Raw genomic sequence first — 21716 nt, forward strand, 5'->3', positions numbered from 1 at the left:
AGTTGCTTTGTTTGACGTTAAAACAATGCAGAACGAAGGAGTAGAAACTCAGAAAATCGTATGGAAATGCTGAGAGGAAGGAGTGCAATGTATAGCCAAAGTTGAGCATTTTGCAGTTTTGTTGGTGTTTTCGTTCTTCGTTCGTGTCTTTCTTCAACAGTTGCTGCACATATATATAGCAGCCAGCTTTGAAGATGAACGACCCTCCATCCTCCATGGTGAATCATGCACTAGCTTGTTTGTGGAGCAAGCACTTGGCCATGGTGGGAAGGGCTGCTATTGCAGCTGGTGGTCAATACACGGATTGGAAAATATCCGTTATAAATGCGGATAATCTTACGTTAATATTTACTATTAACAAATAAATTTGGTCCAAAAAATTTAAGCCGAGGCCGAGCCGAGCGAGCGACGACGACGACGGCGCGAGGCTTGCTTTCTTCTTAACTCTTTAAGAGCTACAAGAAGAGCAATTATATATATACCCACCAAAAATCTTTTCCTCTTCCAATATGGGACAATGTCTCATTGTCAAGAGGAGGAAACTTAAAATTTTACTCAAAAATTTTATTTTCCCTCTATTTCCCATTCACCCTCATTTTAAGACTATTTCATCTTAAAAACAGAACCTCAACACTTTTGCTGTGCAATCCTTATCTAATGCTCGCATCAACTACAATAGCAGAACATCTAATAATTCGGATAAACCAACATGTATAGTTGCGAAAAACTTGGACATGAAAAGAAAGATTGTTTTCTGTTAATCGGGTATCCTGAATGGTGGGGTACAGGACGAGGAGGAGGAAAGACTACTGGATGTGGTCGTGGTGGACGATCTGGAAACATTGGTAATTATGGACGTGGTGGCACTAGACGTGGGATTACAGCAGTTGCTAATGCTGCACAAGCAACTGAGTCAAATAGTAAAATAAAGGCAGATATTAATGCTTGGACGAGATTATCTAATGACCAGTGGAGTGTACTGGTATCTATGCTTAATTTCCACAATAAGAACTATGATAAATTATCAAGTAACACTTTTGGAATTCGTTGGATTGTCGACTCGGGGACATCTTACCATATGAGTGGTAATGCCAAATTATTTATAAATTTATATGATGTGACACCATTTCTAGTAGGCCTTCCAAACGGTTCCACGACTACGGCTTCGAAGGCGGGGATTGTTATATTCGAAAATAATCTCAAATTGCATCATGTTCTTTATGTACCTCAATTAAAATATAATTTAATTTCTGTGTCTAAGCTCGCTAATGAAAATAATTGCTTAGTCATATTTGCTGATATGCTTTGTGTGATTAGGATCGGACTTTGAGGACAATGATTGGTATGGGTGAACAATGCGATGGGGTATATTGTTTGATGTTAGTGGCACGAGCACAAACAAATAGCACCTATAAGGTGGATAATTTTGATTTATGGCATCGTCGGCTTGGTCATCCCTCCAATAAGATAGTTTCTCTTCTTCCTAGAATTAGTAGTCATACTAGAACAAATGAGTTATGTAATGTTTGCTTAAGAGCAAAACAAACAAAAGGAATATTTCCTAATAGTATGAATAAAAGTAATTTATTTGAATTAATTCATTGTGATGTGTGAGGCCTTTATCGTGTTCCTTCTTCTTGTGGCGCTGTCTATTTCCTTACTATTGTGTACGATTTTTCTCGTGGTGTGTGGGTCTACTTAATGGCCGAGAAAAGTGAGGTTAAACATAAAATAAAATAATTTTGTTCCATGGTTATGACTCAGTTTCAGAAAAGGGTGAAAATACTTAGAAGCGACAATGGTAAGGAGTTCGCTTGTCTTCGTACTTTCTATGCGAAGCAGAAAATAGTCCATCAAACAATTTGTGTTGATACACCTCAGCAAAATGGACGAGTGGAAAGGAAGCATCGTCATATTTTGAATGTTGCTCGTGCACTCTGTTTCCAAGCTAATTTGCCGATCTCATTTTGGGGAGAATATGTTTTGACTGCAGTTTATCTTATTAATCATACTCCTACTCCCATATTGGATGGAAAGACTCCTTATGAGTTAATTTTTGAAAAAGAACCTTCCTATAAGTCTCTAAAAGTATTGGATGTCTATGCTTTGCTCATCTTAGGTCCCATGAAAAAGATAAGTTTAGCTCTAGGAGTCGTCGATGTATTTTTGTTGGATATCCTTCCGGGAAGAAGGGATGGCGTGTCTATGATTTAGAGACTGGAGACTTTTTTGTGTCTCGTGATATTATTTTTGATGAAAGAGTCTTCCCTTATGTTGGTTTAGTGTTTGACTCTGAGCCTAGCACTCCGCTGGATTTCTCTGGTGCTTCCCCCACTAATGATCATATCATGCAACATGATCACGCAGCCTCTATTCACTCAAGGGGGAGTTTTGATATTGAGCCTAACATAAATGAAGAAATGAGGGTAGATGTTACTTCTCCTAGTCCCATTCATGAGGAAAATATGAACACAAGTTCTACCATTGTGGGTACAGAGACTCCTCATACTACTATTACTACTGTGGGTAAAGCTCTTGGTCGGGGACATCGGGAACATAAAGTGTCCACCAGATTAAAAGATTATGTATGTTACACAACTCAGTATCATACTACTATGTGCATAGATACCCCAACGCAAAGCTCATCACCCACTCATTCACAGTCCTCAGGTATGCCGTATCCCATAGCTAACTATGTGACTTGCAATAATTTTTCTTCTAGACACAAGAGCTTTCTGGTAGCTGTTGCTGCAGGTATTGAACCCACAAGGTTTTATGATGTTGTGCATGACCCTCTTTGGTGACGTGCTATGAAAGAAGAAATTGACGCATTGGAAAAGAATGGTATATGGACATTAGAGTTTCTTCCCCCGGGAAAGAAGACTATCGGATGCAAGTAGGTATATAAAATCAAATATAATTCTGATGGTACAATTGAGCGATTTAAAGCTTTGGCTTGTGGTTCTTAGTAACAAGCAGGTGACTGTAATTGATTACAATGAAACTTTCGCTCCGGTGGCGAAAATGGTATCTGTACGAATTTTTTTTAGCATTGTTGTGGCTAAAAAATGGGAGTTGCATCAAATGGATGTTCATAATACATTCTTGCATGGGGATATAGATGAAGAAGTTTATATTCAACTTCCACCCGGATTTGAGACCTCGACTCAAGGGAAAGTGTGTCGCCTTCGCAAATCCTTATATGGATTGTGACAAGCTCCAAGAGATTGGTTTGCTAAACTTGCTAGTTCCTTAAGGACATTTGGTTTTGTGCAATCATTTGCAGATTATTCTTTATTCTCTTGTATAAAAAATGGTTTAACATTACATGTTCTTGTTTATGTCGACGATTTGATCATTGCCGGAGACGATTCTAGTGCTATTGCTTACTTTAAACAATATTTGCATCGTTGCTTTTACATGAAAGATCTTGGGCCATTAAAATATTTTTTGGGGATAGAAGTGGCCAGAAATGGTCTGTTTCTTTGTTAGAGAAAATATGCACTTGATATTTTGAGTGAAACTGGACTTCTTGGAGCCAAACTTGCTAGCTTTCCTATTGAGCAGAATCATAAGCTCGCATTGGACAATGGTAATAATTTTGTTGAACCTAAAAAATATAGATGATTGGTCGTTCGACTAATTTATTTGACCATCACTCGTCCCGAGCTGTGCTATTCAGTTCATATATTAGCTCAGTTCATGTATTGTCCAAAAGAGAGACATTGGGAGGAAGCATTGAGTGTACTGAGATTTTGAAGGGCAATCCAGGTCAGGAAATTTTCTTACGAGCTGATAGCAATTTGCTCTTACATGCATATTGTGATTCTAATTATGCAAGCTATCCGATGATACGACGTTCTTTAACTGATTATTTTATTCTACTAGGAAATTTACCTATCTCTTGGAAAACCAAGAAACAACATACTGCCTCTCGCTCCTCGGCCGAAGCGGAATATCGTTCTATGGCGACAACGATGTGTGAGTTAAAATGGCTCAAGGCCCTGTTATGATCCTTAGGTGTCTTTCACAAGGATCTCGTTCGTTTGTATTGTGATAGTCAAGCTGCTCTATATATATCTGCAAATTCAGTTTTGCATGAGCGTACAAAGCACATTGAGGTTGATTGTAACTTCGTACGTGATGAAATAACAGTTGGTAACATTGTTGCATTTCATGTGCGCACTTCTGAACAACTAGCAAACATATTTACTAAAGCACTTGGGAAACAACAATTTTTGTACCTACTTCGCAAGTTGGGCATTCACGATCTTCATGCTCCAACTTGAGGGGGAGTATTGGGAGATATAACATAATTATAAATATGATGTAGTATTATTTTATGTTTATTTTAGGAAACTGTATATGTTTTGGAGACTATAGTAGTGGTTGCCTTATTTTCTAAGATAATTTTCTTAGTTAACAAGATATAGGTTTGTATATATTAACACCTGATTATTCAATCGAAGATACAAAACTTCATTATCTCTTAAAATCTTCATTTAGATCACAAAAACTGAACCTATGACTCAAGAATTTGCCTTGTGAGAATAGGTGTTGACTCGCTATTTGTTCTCGTTTTATGGATTATTCTACTTTTAAGTTTCCCCTTTTAGGACCATGTTTATAGCATGTGGATAAGTGGGACATTGTCCCCTCCTTATGTTAATGTTGCACTTGTCTTGTAGCTTTTCGTCAAGTAGTTGTGCTCCTAAGTTATGCAAGAAGGGCTAAGCAGCAGATGAAACAAAACAGTTTAACCAATCAGTGTTTTGCACTTTGCCATATACTGCAATTACATAAGTAAATATCACACGAAAATAATAATAATAATAATTTAATCTTAGTAATTAAAAGATTAAAATGAACATACGTATTACTTAACCATGATTGTTATAACATTTGTAAATTACAAAACGAACCTATATTCTATTGTGTTCACTTGGACTAAAGTGCAGAGAGCAGGTTTGGCCGATCCTATAACCTTGTATTTTCTAAATAATTTAAACATGAATAGATTATTTTTAAATATAAAACTATGTTAAATTTTTTGGACTAATACAAAATAGTGTGCCAAACAAATTAACCTTATTCAAATCTCTTTGGTTACTAAATCACCAGACGAAATCGAAAAATGCGCAATAGGAGAAAAGAAGATGTGAAACAAAGCAACAAAAATAAATATTAAGTTGTCGATTGCTATAGTATTAAAAGGAAAGTTGTACGGTATTGGTTGTAAGTTTGCCAAATTATATACAAGCTCCTAAATTCCACATTTTTAAAAGCAATTCCTTTCCCTTTTCATTTCACTAACAAAAATTATTTAACGTTATTTGCACGATACTATAATTGTATACGGTCGAAATCGAGCTCGCCTACGACTTAGTAAATTAGGTTTGGAACGTGGCAACCAAGGAATGAAGATCGACCTCGAGTCCCACCGAGCTAGGACCCGAGGTCGGAACGCCTGCTTTCGACTAGCGGTGAGTTCGATATCGACCTTAGCCTTGAACGAGCTTGGAGAGACATTGTTGAGATAACTAACAGAAGACTGAAATATCCGTGACCGGTCAGATATTGCGGCGGAAATCTCGGCACGTATCAATAAGGAACCGGCAATCAGCATATTAAGAGATTTTTTACCTTCTATAGAATTGTACCTAAAGTAGGACTCTTCTACTATATAAAGGAGATATGATAATTCATTGAACACATTATCCCAAATCAATATATTATTATTTTTAGCTCTTATTATTCTATTGTCATTCTGTTATGATATCGATAAAAGTACTTTTGGCTCGAGGGCGGCTAACCTTCTAAGGCTAAGACCGTTCAACTTGTGCGGTTTGCATTTACTTTCCCATTGTTTATGTCAATTTCGGCACGAGTGGGTTGCTCTAGTGGTGAGCACCCTCCACTTCCAACCAAGAGGTTGTGAGTTCGAGTCACCCCAAGAGCAAGGTGAGGAGTGTCACACCTCCTTTTCCCGCAGGGATATGGGAGTTTTTCCAATTTAAGTGACATTAATCGAATTGGAATTTTTTTTTTAGAGTCTCCACTTGAAATAATTTATGGTGTCCCAAGTCACCGATTTATTTTAGAATCCCAAATCGAGAAAAATTGACTCTTATTTATGGTCTGCGAACACAGAAGATCGGGCAAGGAATTCTGTTAACCCGAGAGAAGGTGTGAGGCACTCCCGAGTTCCGTGGTTTTAGCACGGTCACTCAACTATTAATAATTGGCCTAGTTATTTGATTTAATACATATTTTAAACCTATATGTGCATTTTTATTCCCTTTACCGCTTTTATTACATTATTGCATTTTAAACTTTTATGGAATTAATATTAGACGAGTTACGTTGTCGTACACTCGTTGTTTATACACATCGCAAATCACGTTACGTGAAATGCACCCGCAATCTACAACGCGTTTAATTTTATTTATTATTGTTTGAAGTTGTGGTAGAGTCACGTGAAACACACACTCAAATTGGGGATTACGTATCGTGACCATGCCACGGGAACTGTACCCACAGTCACGATGATTTATTATTAATCACGCCTAAAGCAAGCTACGATATTCGAATATTATTTAATTACTAATTTTGAGATTATTGTAAGGTCATGAGGTATGCAATTATTTGTGGAAGAAATAGATTTATTATTTATAGAAAAGTAGGTTAGTTTAGAGAAAGATGTGCCAACTATGTTATTTATTACGTTGAGCCTGATGAGACTAAATCTTTTAGTCCAAAATCTTTTCTTCTTCAACAGCCCAAAAATTAATTTTCTTAGAAACAAATCGTGGCCCAAGAAAATTATCCAACTCATTATCCCATATTCTGTACATTTCTTAAACAAAACTAATGACACCACAATCTCATGAACAAAATTAGTAAACAAGCCAAATTACAGTGATTCAATAGATCCTTTATCCGGTTAAATCAACTCAAAATAAAACTTTGCAACTCTAAAATTAACATCATGGTCCAATAAACATATGAACAAGGAAATAATCAGATTCAAATAATCCAAATATCAATAGAGTGAACTACTACTTCATGCTATCCAATAATCACACCAATAGACAAGAAGGTAAATGGACAGTTATAATCAGTGAAGAAATAAAAATAACAGACCTTTGATATAAATTAACAGAGATAAAATTACAAGAGCGCTAAACAATTCGACGAGTGTTGACTGGAACTTTCACCGGCCACGAAACCTCTAACAACAAATCGCGACTTGCAACCTCAATCGACCTTGCAAGACCGGTGATTTAGTTGCTTGTTTTTGCTGGGTTTTAAGGCTATTTATTTTGGGGGGAGTGATTTTGCTGGATTTTTCGAAAGAAAGACGGAGAAAGAATGGCACGAGTAGAAATTTCCTTATCCTAGAAGAAGAAAATAAATTTCTCTCAATTCCTTCCTCCCTCTTTTTTTTTCTCTCTCTCCCTCTTTTTTTCATCACATTTCTCTTCTATTTATAGAAAATAATTTCGGAATTTTCAGATTTTTATTTTTTATTTATTGTTTTATTTTTAATTAAAAAGAATTTCCACTTCCCATTTTTTTTATTTTTTTAAAAAAATAATTTCCCACTTTCCTTTACTTTTATTTTTAATTTCTCACTTATTTTTACTTTTAATATATTTAAAACCCCTCTTTTTTACTTTTCTTTTTTTATTTCCCACTTATTTTACTTTTCTTTTTTTTTTTATTTCCCACTTACTTTTACTTTTTTTTTAAAAAAAATCAGATACCCTTACTTTTATTTTTTAATTCCAACTTTATTTTACTTTTTATTTTTTAAATTTTCACATTCTTTTACTTTTATTTTTTAATTTTCCACTTTTTTTTACTTTTTTTATTAAATAATTTCTACCTACTTTTACTTTTACTTTTTAATTTTATATTTCTACTTTTCCAATTTTTTAATTCCCATCCGAAATTTGTTTTAAAAATAATAATAATTAATTTTTATTTATTTTCAGTTTTTAATTCATTTTATTTTAAAATAAAGATAAAAATAATAATAAAAATAATACTAATAATAATAATTGACCTTTTAAATTATTAATAATTTTTTCTAATATAATTTAACAAAGCTAATATAAAATTTATATTAAATTCTGAAATATTTGCATAGTAGAAGGTGATAAAAATTTAAATATAGTCAAAAATTAGGTGTTCACAGCTGCCCCCTCTTTGCTTGGAAATATGAAGAGTTTTCAGGCAAAGACTAGGTGAGCCACGTGACTAATTTTTGACCAAACCATTATTCAAAAGGAAAAGAAATAAAAGATAGGGTGCAACCGAGTCCTGATTTTGGACAGCCTACATATCCCGGGTTATAGGGGAATCAGGTCGCATGTAGTTCAAGGAGAATGGTGGAATGATGAGTTGAGGAGTAGAGTGAGGTTCTGTCGAGGCCCCGGTCCGCGGTCCTGCTATTATATCAAAATAAAAAAAGAAACTAAACAAGCCTATCAATTATGAGTTACAAGATTCCTATCTATGAGTCTTCAGAAACTTGATCTTGAGTCTTGACTGGTTCTTCATGCAGACTCTGATCTAAACCTTGATGCTCGCTAGCTCTAGGTTCTAGTTCATTGTTCTATAGCTTCTTCTAATCAAACCGGGACTCCAATGCTCGTGGCTTCAGTCATGTCTTAGCATTCCACATCTTTTCAATTGCTTTTGCATTTTGGATTCACTTATTTTTTTCTTTTCTTTTATTCTGAATTGAGACTTCTTCTTTTGATCATCTCGAACCTTGTGGCTCGAGGTAAAAATTACCCAGACACCAAAACAAACAATCGAACAAAATTTTTCTGCCCCAGTTTGTACTAAGAAAATTTCGTGAGTTATTGTAACAAAATTCTAAACTACTTCTTTATTGAAAGCAATAAAAGGTCGGGAGTGGTGTACCCTGAAAATGTCATGTGTTTTTTTTTGTTTTTTGGATTGTGTTCTTTTATTATCAAAAGGATGTCTCAACTAAGGATTGGTGTACCTTATGTTGGAAAAATGTGGGCAAGGAATGGGATAACCTATATTGGCAAAGATATCGGGGAATGGTATACCCTGCATTTAAGATCAAATCAACTAGGGAGTGGAGACCCTGTGTTGGAAAAAGTGACTAGGAAGTGGAGACCCTATATCAAAAATAAAATCAACTAGGGAGTGGAGACCCTATGTTGGAAAAAACGACTAGGGAGTGGAGCCCCTATGTCTACAATAACATCAACTAGGGAGTGGAGACCCTATGTTGCAAAAGCGATTAGGGAGTGGAGACCCTATGTCTAAAAATCATCAACTAGGGAGTGGAGACCCTATGTTTGAAAAGAGACTAGGGAGTGGATACCCTATGTCTAAAATATCATCAACTAGGTAGTGGATACCCTATGTTGGAAAATTATCAACTAGGGAGTGGAGACCCTATGTTGAAAAAGAGACTAAGGAGTAGAGAACCTATGTCTAAAATATCAATCAACTAGGGAGTGGATACTCTATGTTGGAAAAGCGACTAGGGAGTGGAGACCCTATGCCTAAAATAAAATCAACTAGGGAGTGGAGACCCTAGGTTGGAAAAGGCGACTAGGGAGTGGAGACCCTATGTCTAAAAATAAAATCAACTAGGGAGTGAAGACCCTATGTTGGAAAAGCGACTAGGGAGTGGAGACCCTATGTCTAAAAATCATCAACTAGGGAGTGAGGACCCTATGTTGGAAAAGCGACTAGGGAGTGGAGACCCTATGTCTAAAATAACTTCAACTAGGGAGTGGAGAGCCTATGTTGGAAAAGCGACTAGGGAGTGAAGACCCTATGTCTAAAAACATTAACTAGGGAGTGGAGACCCTATGTTGGAAAAGAAGACTAGGGAGTGGAGACCCTATGTCTAAAAATATCAACTAGGGAGTGGAAACCCTATGTCTAAAATATCATCAACTAGGGAGTGGATACCCTATGTTGGAAAATCATCAACTAGGGAGTGAAGACCCTATGTTAGAAAAGAGACTAGGGAGTGGAAACCCTATGTCTAAAATATCAATCAACTAGGGAGTGGAGACCCTATGTTGGAAAAGGCGAGTAGGGAGTGGAGACCCTATGTCTAAAATAAAATCAACTAGGGAGTGGAGACCCTATAATGAAAAAGCGACTAGGGAGTGGAGACCCCATGTCTAAAAATATCAACTAGGGAGTGGAGACCCCATGTCAAAAATAAAATCAACTAGGGAGTGGAGACCCTATGTTGGAAAAGACGACTAGGGAGTGGAGACCCTATGTCTACAATAACATCAACTAGGGAGTGGAGACCCTATGTTGCAAAAGCGACTAGGGAGTGGAGACCCTATGTCTAAAAATATCAACTAGGGAGTGGAGACCCTATGTTGGAAAATAAATTAGGGAGTGGAGACCCTATGTCTAAAAATCATCAACTAGGGAGTGGGGACCCTATGTTGAAAAATCATCAACTAGGGAGTGGAGACCCTATGTTTGAAAAGATACTAGGGAGTGGAGACCCTATGTATAAAATATCATCAACTAGGGAGTGAATACCCTATGTTGAAAAATTATCAACTAGGGAGTGGAGACCCTATGTTGGAAAATAGACTAGGGAGTGGAGATCCTATGTCTAAAATAAAATCAACTAGGGAGTGGAGACCCTATGTTGGAAAAGCGACTAGGGAGTGAAGACCCTATGTCTAAAAATCATCAACTAGGGAGTGGAGACCCTATGTTGGAAAAATGACTAGGGAGTGGAGACCCTATGTCTAAAAATATCAACTAGGGAGTGGATACCCTATGTTGAAAAAGCAGACTAGGGAATGGAGACCCTATATCTAAAAATATCAACTAGGGAGTGGAGACCTTATGTTGGAAAAGAGACTAGGGAGTGGAGACCTTATGTCTAAAAATTATTAACTAGGGAGTGAAGACCCTATGTTGGAAAACGCAGCTAGGGATTGGAGACCCTATACTTCTATGATTTTTTTTCTTTCCTTTTAATTTCATATATTGTTTTAAGATAATGAGTAAAATGCGGGAAAGAGTTTGGAGAAGACTTCCCTTTTGCAGTAGTTGCTGCAAAACTGTTTCTAGCCTTTGCGTAATTTCGTTTTGGTTGCACCTGCTTCTTGCAAGGTTGCTTTTGGATTGCACCTGTTTCCCTATTTTTTTTTCAAACAAAGAATAATTTGTCAGTTTGAAATGGTGGTTGGTTTTGTGGCCTTGATTGTTTCAGTCACTTGGTCTCGGTCCTTTCAGTTGCAACTGGTTGTTTCCTGAATATCGATTGCATTTTTAACCTCGGAGAACCTCTGGCTTTTCCGAACTTTGCCATGATGGTTAGTCACGTGGGACTTAACCTTTTCAACTTTTATTTTGCCCTTGTGGGCATTTGACTTTGAATTTCCTCTTTCAACAGTTTTTGATTTCGAAACATCGGCCAACATGGCCAGTTGGAGTCAACTTGATGCCCTTGACTAGATTGGGTGCCTTTTCTTTTGCATATTGGTTTGTATCAAGTGAGAACCTTGTAAATCAGTCCTGCCTTCCCTTCTTTGTCTTAGTTTCAGAATAGAGTTAAACCGAAAAGGATTCAAAGAAAAGCAAATAATGGACTGGACAAATGAATTTAGACAAGAGGTATCCCTTTCGAGGAAAAGAAAGAATGACTTATATGGAGTGTATACAGACTTCAATGAACATGACATGCCTCTTGGACTAGATGCCTGATCTGTGTAAACCGTCCAACTCTCAGATATTCATCACAACTCTTGCTTTGAGACTGAGAAACTTTGCCCAGGACTGTGTCGATGCCAGTGACTGTGAGGATCCTCTTTTCATCACACCTCCTTTTTCCCACAGGGATAGGGGAGTTTTTTCAATTTAAGTGACATTAATCGAATTGGGATTATTTATTTATTTTTTTGAGTCGCCACTTGAAATAATTTATGGTGTCCCAAGTCACCGATTTATTTTAGAATCCCAAATCGAGGAAAATTGACTCTTATTTATGGTCTGCGAACACAGAAGACCGGGTAAGGAATTCTGTTAACCCGAGAGAAGGTGTGAGGCACTCCCGAGTTCCGTGGTTTTAGCACGGTCGCTCAACTATTAATAATTGGCCTAGTTATTTGATTTAATACATGTTTTAAACCTATATGTGCATTTTTATTCCTTTTACCGCTTTTATTACATTACTGCATTTTAAACTTTTATGAAATTAATATTAGACGAGTTACGTTGTCGTACACTCGTTGTTTATACACATCGCAAATCGCGTCACGTGAAACGCACCCGCAATCTACAACGCGTTTAATTTTATTTATTATTGTTTAAAGTTGTGGTCGAGTCACGTGAAACGCACACTCGAATTGGGGATTACGTATCGTGACCATGCCACGAGAACCGTACCCACAGTCACGATGATTTATTATTAATCACACCTAAAGCAAGCTACGATGTTCGAATATTATTCAATTACTAATTTTGAGATTATTGTAAGGTCATGAGGTATGTAATTATTTGTGGAAGAATTAGATTTATTATTTATAGAAAAGTAGGCTAGTTTAGAGAAAGATGTGCCAACTATGTTATTTATTACGTTGGGCCTGATGAGACTAAATCTTTTGGCCCAAAATCTTTTCTTCTCCAACAGCAGAAAAACCAATTTTCTTAGAAACAAATCGTGGCCCAAGAAAATTATCCAACTCATTATCCCATATTCTGTACATTTCTTAAACAAAACTAATGACACCACAATCTCATGAACAAAATTAGTAAACAAGCCAAATTACAGTGATTCAATAGACCCTTTATCCGGTTAAATCAACTCAAAATAAAACTTTGCAACTCTAAAATTAACATCATGGTCCAATAAACATATGAACAAGGAAACAATCAGATTCAAATGATCCAAATATCAATAGAGTGAACTACTACTTCATGCTACCCAATAATCACACCAATAGACAAGAAGGTAAATGGACAATTATAATCAGTGAAGAAAGGGAAATAACGGACCTTTGATATAAATTAACAGAGATAAAATTACAAGAGCGCTAAACAATTCGACGAGTGTTGACTGGAGCTTTCACCGGCCACGAAACCTATAACAACAAATCGCGACTTGCAACCTCAATCGACCTTGCAAGACCGGTGATTTAGTTACTTGTTTTTGCTGGGTTTTAAGGCTATTTATTTTGGGGGGAGTGATTTTGCTGGATTTTTCGAAAGAAAGACGAAGAAAGAATGACACGAGTAGAAATTTCCTTATCCTAGAAGAAGAAAATAAATTTCTCTCAATTCCTTCCTCCCTATTTTTTTCTCTCTCCCTCTTTTTTTCACCACATTTCTCTTCTATTTATAGAATTTTCTTTTGGAATTTTCAGATTTTTATTTTTTATTTTTATTTATTGTTTTATTTTTAATTAAAAAGAATTTCCACTTCCAATTTTTCTTATTTTTTTAAAAAAATAATTCCCCACTTTCCTTTACTTTTATTTTTTAATTTCTCACCTTTTTTTACTTTTAATATATTTAAAATCCCACTTTTTTACTTTTCTTTTTTTATTTCCCACTTATTTTACTTTTCTTTTTTTATTTCCCACTTACTTTTACTTTTTTTAAATAAAAAAAATCAGATACCCTTACTTTTATTTTTTAATTCCAACTTTATTTTACTTTTTATTTTTTAAATTTCCACATTCTTTTACTTTTATTTTTTTAATTTTCCACTTTCTTTTACTTTTTTTATTAAACAAGTTCTACCTACTTTTACTTTTATTTTTTAATTTTATACTTCTACTTTTCCTATTTTTTAATTCCCATCCAAAATTTGTTTTTAAAAAAAATTAATTTTTATTTATTTTCGTTTTTTAATTCATTTTATTTAAAAATAAAGATAAAAATAATAATAAAAATAATACTAATAGTAATAATTGACCTTTTAAATTATTAATAATTATTTCTATCTATCTATCTATCTATCTATATATATATATAGAGAGAGAGAGAGAGATTTTCTATATATATATATATATATATATATATATATATATATATATATATATGTAACAAAGCTAAAAAAATATATATATTAAATTTTGAAATATTTACATAGTAGAAGGTGATAAAAATTCAAATATAGTCAAAAATTAGGTGCTCGCAGCTGCCCCTCTTTGCTTGAAAACATGAAGAGTTTTCAGGCAACCTCTCTACCCCAGGGTAGGGGTAAGGTTTGCGTACACACTACTCTCCCCAGGCCAACCTAGTGGGATTATACTGGGTTGTTGTTGTTGTTGTTTATTTCAATTTATCATTTTGTATCAAGCTAGATCACGTATCCTTAAAACAACGTACAAATTTAATTGTTATTCGATTTTGAGGGTAAACAGTTTGGCGCCCACCGTGGGGCTAAAGATAACAATGGTTATTTGATACAAATCTCCATAACACATATTACTTTACGCTTGCTCTTTGAAATGTCTCTGATTTCAGGTTAAAACACAAAATGTCGAACTCTCAATCAGCACCCCTACATGTTGACAACGAGTCCGGTTACCACGGTGAAAATAACAACGTAGCACCCGGTAACGAGGTACCACCCGCTGATCCCTTTGAGATTCTGGTCGTAGACCCAATTGACGCTAATTCACATGTGGCTATCGACTCAAACTTGCCAACTGACCCCGAGAATTACGTCCATGGTAGAGCCCGATCGGCAACTCAAAATACATAAAACATTGGAGGGGACAGGATCAGTTTACGGGTGATCTTCAAAATGTTGCAGGTTTAATAGGCGGTGATAGCTCAGTTACAGAACCAAAGCCGAGCACCAAGCAGAGTTGAACCCGATCCACTCGGAAAGTCACCCGCATGGATGAACCGATCGCAGAAAGGTCGAATGAACATGAATCAGAGGCTAACCCTGAGATCATAAAGATTCTCGAAGAGTTGACAAAATGGATGGAATCAGGGGAGAAGAAAATCGAAGCTAATGGCAAGAAGGTAGAAACCTACAATTCCAGGGTAGACCAGATTCCAGGAGCACCACCGATATTGAAAGGCCTGAATTCCAAGAAGTTCGTGCAGAAACCTTTTCCTCCGAGCGCGGCTCCGAAGCCGATCCTTAAGAAATTCTGCATGCCCGAGATTACTAAGTATAACGAAATGACCGACCCAAATGAGCGTGTGACCTCTTACACATGTGCCATCAAAGGAAACGATTTGGAGGATAATGAGATCGAGTTTGTCCTATTGAAGAAGTTCAGAGAGACCTTGTCAAAAAGGGCTATGATATAGTATCACAACTTACCTCCTAATTCTATTGATTCATTTGCTATGCTTGCGGATTCTTTCGTGAAAGCACACGCCAGGGCTATTAAGGTTGAAACCAGGAAATCGGACCTTTTCAAAGTAAGTCAGAAGGACAACGAGATGCTTAGGGAGTTCGTGTCCCAGTTTCAGATGGAACGGATGGACTTACCGTCGGTTGCTGATGCTTGGGCTGTTCAAGCTTTCACTCAGGGACTCAATATTCGAAGCTCGGTGGCTTCACAGCAGTTGAAGCAGAACCTGATAGAATATCCGATCGTTACTTGGACCGACGTGTATAACCAGTATCAATCGAAAATCAAAGTCGAAGATGATCAACTTGGGGGCCCTTCGTTGTTCGTTTATCCTGTCATAACTGTTGATAGAACCAAGAGAGACATCGACCGTGAACCAAGATCGAGTAGGGATCGCTAACAACCGTGCAATATGGACCGAAGAGGTAATAGATCTAGGAGAAATCTCATAAGAGGCGAAAGGAGAAACGATCGAGATCAACACAGTCGGGGACTCATGAGTAAAAATGGCTTCGACAGGCCTGTCGGGTCTAAGGAAGCACCGAGATTATCAGAATACAACTTTAACATTGATGTTGGCGCCATCGTATCAACTATCGGTCGTATCAAGGACACCAAATGGCCTCGACCATTACAGTCCGATCCGTCCCAGTGGGATCCTAATCAGATGTGTAAATATCACGGCACTCACGGCCATAGAACAGAGGATTGCCGAAAATTGAGAGAGGAAGTAGCCCGATTATTCAACAACGGGCATCTTCGATAATTCCTGAGTGACCGAGCAAAAAAAAATTATTTTAGCAATAGGGATTCTAACAAGCAGGACGAGCAAGAAGAACCTCAACACGTCATTAACATGATTATTGGTGGGGTCGATATTCCTCAGGGGCCGATTTTGAAATGCACCAAAGTATCTATTAGAAGAGAGAAACAGACTCGAGATTACATACCGGAAGGAACCTTCTCTTTCAACGACGATGACACGGAAGAAATCGTGCAGCCCCACAATGATGCACTGGTAATATCTGTACTCATGAATAAATCTCGAGTTAAATGTGTGCTAATTGACCCAGGTAGCTCCGCCAATATCATCCGATCGAGGGTCGTAGAGCAACTCGGTCTACAAGACCAAATCGTGCCTGCAGTCTGAGTTCTAAACGGGTTTAACATGGTGTGCGAAACTACTAAGGGCGAGATAACGTTACCAGTAAACACCGCTGGGACCATCCAGGAAAACTAAATTTTATGTGATCGAAGGAGACATGAGGTACAACGCTTTATTCAGAAGTCCATGGATCCACAACATGAGGGCAGTGCCCTCGACACTGCACTAGGCACTGAAATTCTCAACACCTAACGGAGTCAAAATAGTATATGGTGAACAACCGGCTGCCAAGGAAATATTCACGGTCGAGGAGGTGATACCGGCATCTACAATCTCAACATCGAAGGATCCGAACCAAATGGTAAAAAATAGGCCCAAATAGCAATCACTGATACCAACCTCGGCAGATTCGGACAAACGAGGGAAAGGCGAGGATGATGATTATGGGGTTCCTAGAGCTTTCATAGCCCCCGATGATTCCGACGCCACTAAATCAACGGTCGAGGAGCTGGAACAAGTCATATGAAGAGAACACTTGCCCGATCGAAAGGTATACCTGGGCACGGGGTTAAGCTCCGAGCTCAGGATAAAACTCATTCAATTTTTTATAACTAATGAAGATTGTTTTGCTTGGTCCCATCTTGATATGACAGGGATCCCATCGGAGATAACCACTCACAAGCTAAGCCTGGACCCAAAATTCCATCCGGTCAAATAGATGATGAGGCCCCAGTCCTAGGTCAAACATGCTTTCATCATGGACGAGGTATCTAAAGTTCTTAAAATAGGGTCCATTCGGGAAGTTAAATACCTAGATTTGTTAGCGAACATAGTGGTAGTCCCTAAAAAAGGGGACAAATTAAGAATGTGTGTAGACTATAAGGATTTGAACAAGGCGTGTCCCAAGGACTCTTTTCCTATGCCCAACATCGATCGCATGATCAATGCCACGACTGATCACGAGATCCTCAGTTTTCTCGATGCCTATTCCGGGTACAACCAAATACGGATGGACTCGGATGATCAGGAAAAAACCTCCTTCATCACAAAGTACGTCACATACTGTTATAACGTGATGCCATTCGGATTAAAAAATACGGTGCCACTTATCAACGCCTAGTAAACCGGATGTTCGAGGAACAAATAGAAAAATTAATGGAAGTTTACTTGTCAACGAGTTTTGGAGGAACTTAAACGGTACTTATCGAGCCCACCGCTGCTTCACACACCAAAGGTAGACGAACAACTATACTTGTACTTGGTAGTTTCGAAGATAGCGGTAAGTGGAGTCCTGGTCCGGGAAGAGCAAGGTACGTAATTTCCAATTTACTATGTTAGCAGGACCCTAGGTGAGGCCGAAAGTAGGTATCCTCACCTACAAAGACTGGCGCTCGCTTTGCTAAGCACCTCTAGAAAGCTAAAACCATACTTTCAGTGTCACCCAATATGTGTCGTAACTACTTACCCGTTGAGGAACGTTATGCATAAGCCCGAGCTCTCGGGCCGGTTGGCCAAATGGGTCGTGGAAATAAGTAGGTACAATATTGAATACCGACCGGACCACCATTAAGTCTCAAATTTTGGCAGACTTTGTGGTCGACTTTACGCCGACCCTAATACCCGAGGTCGAAAGAGAGTTATTAATTAACTCAAGGACCTCCTCGGGAATCTAGACCCTCTTTACGGACGGCGCCTCAAACACAAAAGGGTTCGGACTTGGCATCGTATTGAAGCCACCAATATGCAATGTAGTTAGACAATCTATTAAAACTGTGAAATTGACTAACAACGAGGCCGAATATGAGGCCTTGATTGCAGGCCTTGAACTAGCCAAAAGCTTGGGGGCAGAAGTGATCGAAGCCAAGTGCGACTCCCTCCTTGTGGTAAACCAAGCTAATGGAACATTCGAGGTCAGAGAAGAATGAATGCAAAGATACTTGGACAAGTTGCAGGTAACATTGCATCGGTTCAAAGAATGGACTTAGCAACACGTACCCCGGGATCAAAGTAGTGAGGCTGATGCCCTCGCTAACTTAGGGTCATCAGTCGAAGACGAAGTTCAATTTGGGGGCAGTCATACAACTTATGAGATCGGTAGTGGAAGAAGGTCGTGCCGAGATTAACTCAACTAGCCTAACTTGGGACTGGAGAAATAAATATATAGAATACATGAAGACCAGAAAACTGTCGTCAGATCCAAAGGAATCGAGGGCCCTACATACAAAGGCAGCCTGGTTTAACCTATCCGAAGACAGAGTGTCACGCCCCAAAATCGGGAAGCGTGACCGGCGCTCAACCGAGTGAACCCGACCGAGCAAACCTCTTAAATTTCCTTATACCCAAACTCATCTATGAATAAAGAGGAGATGCACTCCGTTAATTAAACACTGAAGAGATATTATTAACGACTCTCATTTCATTTTCATTAGCACCTTCATTCATAACTTCCAAAATATTACAAGTTTATAGATATAATGAAAACCATGTTTGCCAAATACCAACATTTCTAGTTCAATTCCCCACATCAAACACCACCCACAACCTATCTACGGAGCCTCGAAGTATAACAGAAGAGAAGTATGGAAGTGCCGGCAACAAGGCCCCGGCTATACCTCAAAACACAATGTACAACTCAAATGACATCAGGCCCGGAATAGAGTAGAGCTCACCAAAACCTGCTGAATAGAGAGTGACTGCGAACGAGGACCAAAGCTGGCCGCTGATGAACCACCTGCATCCATTAAAGATGCAGTGCCCCCGGCAAAAGGGACATTAGTACTGTCATGGGCGGCTTTCTAGCCATGCCCTATGACCCCTTGGACGCGTCCCGTGGTGTCCTGGCAAGCTTCCCAATGCCCATCGCCACGGTCGGCCCTGTGGTCTCGGCAGCTCCAAGTGACAAGTGCGCATGTGCCTCTGTCGCCCCACCGATAGCCATCGCCAGCGCCCAGCTACAGGCAGATGCCAACAACACTGCGCACGCAGACAATGCTGCGCGTGCAGACCCTGATGCTAAAGACAAAGTTGCTGCCAACGGACTTGTTTCTGCTTTGTAGAATACTAAGTCTTTTTCATTGTAAATATAGAGTAGTTTTACTGCATTTATTTTAAGTGTGATTTTCCAGCTTTCATAGGTCTAGTCATGTAACTTTGTTTTTTTTTTTTAAGCATTATTAAGGGGGACCAAGCAATCAAACTTTCAAGCAAGCAAATAATTCTCTGTACTGGTGTCCCTCCCCCTCCCCCGACACCGTATTATTTTTCTGTAATAGTTTTGATTCAATGCAATCAAACTTTCTTTCATTCTCAATTCTCTTTTCTGCTCTCTCTCTCTCAATTGATCACGACATTGGTTTTTCTGTACGGTACTGACAATCTAGTCTAGCGTACGGAGGGGACCTCAGTTGGCGGATAGCAATCGCACTGACATCGGTTGCTTAGCCTTACGTCGCCCTTCCAAGGAACTTCAGGAAGGCGCTGCGTAATAGTACATATGGAATAGTACTAGTATGTAAAGCTAATTGTCCTCTTTCAAAATAGAATGCCAATGTAAGAAAGAGAAAACCATGAAAACAACAATCAACAATCAATAATATTCAAATGCCAAGTTAAAACATAATAATTTCCAAAATATAAAGATAACACTGTGAAGTGATAATCAAAATATGATGATAATATTATTTTTGGTTGCGAGATCTTTAGCACCGATATACCACTGTTTATAATACCAATACCACCGTACTTTTAGCACGGAGTCTGATCACGACCCGATCGGCTAGGTCATCTCATCCAAGGCATCAACCACAATCACAGTTTCAATTATAATTTCCAGCACAATCACCACCATGTATGCGGCATGGAATCCGATCACGACCCGATCGTCTAGGCCATCTCACCACAATGTCGTGTGGATCGACATCATCCTTTTTTATCAATTATCTCATCCCAATTAAGGGGAATAATTTTATTACGTGAATCTCATTCTAAATAAGGGGAATAATTCTATCACATCAATCTCATCCTTAAGGTGAATAATTCTATCACATCAATCTCATCGCAAATAAGGAGAATAATTCTATCACATCAATCTCATCCTAAATAAGGGGAATGATCACAATCCACTCCTACGCTGGCATGTGTAGTTTCGGGGCTAGGTTATTTCAACCTACCCTTCCTCGGTGACTATCGATATACCCAAAAATATTTTTAATTTGCATATAAAGGAAACAACAATACAAATGCATTTACCTCATAACTTTTCATACCGTATATAGCCTCATTGGTACTTTCAACCACTTACAATATCATTATTTTATTGGCTCTCTTGTCCATACATATGATTCATCATTCATGGCACGATAACCATATTTCATATTCCACACTTTTATTTTTTTCTTTCATGGATCATCATCATAAATATCAACAAATAGAATATTTCGAAAATCACAACTTTAGATTAATTAGTAATGAAGACTTTAAACACAATGGATTTCATTCCACAAAATGGAGTAAAATGATTGGCAATCAAAGCACAAGTTAAAATCATAAACGAGTAACACATCATTTATTCTTGAGATACTTTTCCCCAAAAAAGGGACAATACACAATTTCAACTCATGAATATATAGGAGTTCAAAACACGTTGGAAATACACAAAGCATAGCATTAATTGAAACAACCACATTTGGGCATGATTTGAGTACATAAGCTTTTAGGCACATCTATTTTCGAAGTCAATTTGAAACAGTTGAATCAAGACTCATTTATTAACCTTTCTCACGTCATTTCATTTCATTGGCACCATTGGCCACAAGTATAACTTTCATTCTTGGCACGGTGGCCACACTTTATATCACCAACTCTCTTCTTTCACTTTTGAGCTTCTTTATATATTATCAACAACAAGGCATTTCAAATCAAGACTTTAGGTACACACCACATATGAGCAATTTAGAGTCTTAAGCATATCGAGTTTTTCTCATACAATTTGGCATGCTAGCTTTCATTTGGAACACGACTCCAAGCCATAACATTTTAATACACAAACCATACTTTGAACATATATCTTTCGACATAAGGCTCATTAAGAATAGTCAAATTTATAAGATATAACTCGGAACATAGAAATTAGGAACTTGAGCCAACCATACTTGAAACTCACGGGAACATCATGGAATTCAATCCTAAGAGAGTAGTTTAGCCAACATACCTCAAATTCGTCCCTTAATGATACTACAACGATCCACTAC

General features: G+C 37.8%; 1 protein-coding gene across 1 annotated transcript; it reads left to right on the forward strand.

The window, feature by feature from the left end:
• Positions 1-709: 709 nt before the first annotated feature.
• On the forward strand, positions 710-14862 carry LOC138905242 (uncharacterized). Its single transcript, XM_070193747.1, has 7 exons — positions 710-982; positions 1765-2048; positions 2120-2754; positions 3287-3475; positions 4689-4803; positions 14512-14720; positions 14804-14862. The coding sequence occupies exons 1-7, from the start codon at positions 710-712 to the stop codon at positions 14860-14862; spliced, it is 1764 nt and encodes a 587-aa protein (XP_070049848.1).
• Positions 14863-21716: the final 6854 nt, after the last annotated feature.

This window comes from Nicotiana tomentosiformis, chromosome 2 (genome assembly GCF_000390325.3).
Source record: "Nicotiana tomentosiformis chromosome 2, ASM39032v3, whole genome shotgun sequence".
In the NCBI taxonomy this organism is placed as follows: Eukaryota; Viridiplantae; Streptophyta; class Magnoliopsida; order Solanales; family Solanaceae; genus Nicotiana; species Nicotiana tomentosiformis.

What these genes read in the sequence shown, in the direction of transcription:
- LOC138905242 (XM_070193747.1), top strand. Translation starts at nt 710, where the DNA reads ATGTATAGTTGCGAAAAACTTGGACATGAAAAGAAAGATTGTTTTCTG. An exon ending in GATAGAAGTGGCCAGAAATG is followed by an intron (nt 3,476 to 4,688) that starts GTCTGTTTCTTT and finishes CTTGTCTTGTAG; the next exon opens with CTTTTCGTCAAGTAGTTGTG. An exon ending in CCCCGAGAATTACGTCCATG is followed by an intron (nt 14,721 to 14,803) that starts GTAGAGCCCGAT and finishes AAAATGTTGCAG; the next exon opens with GTTTAATAGGCGGTGATAGC.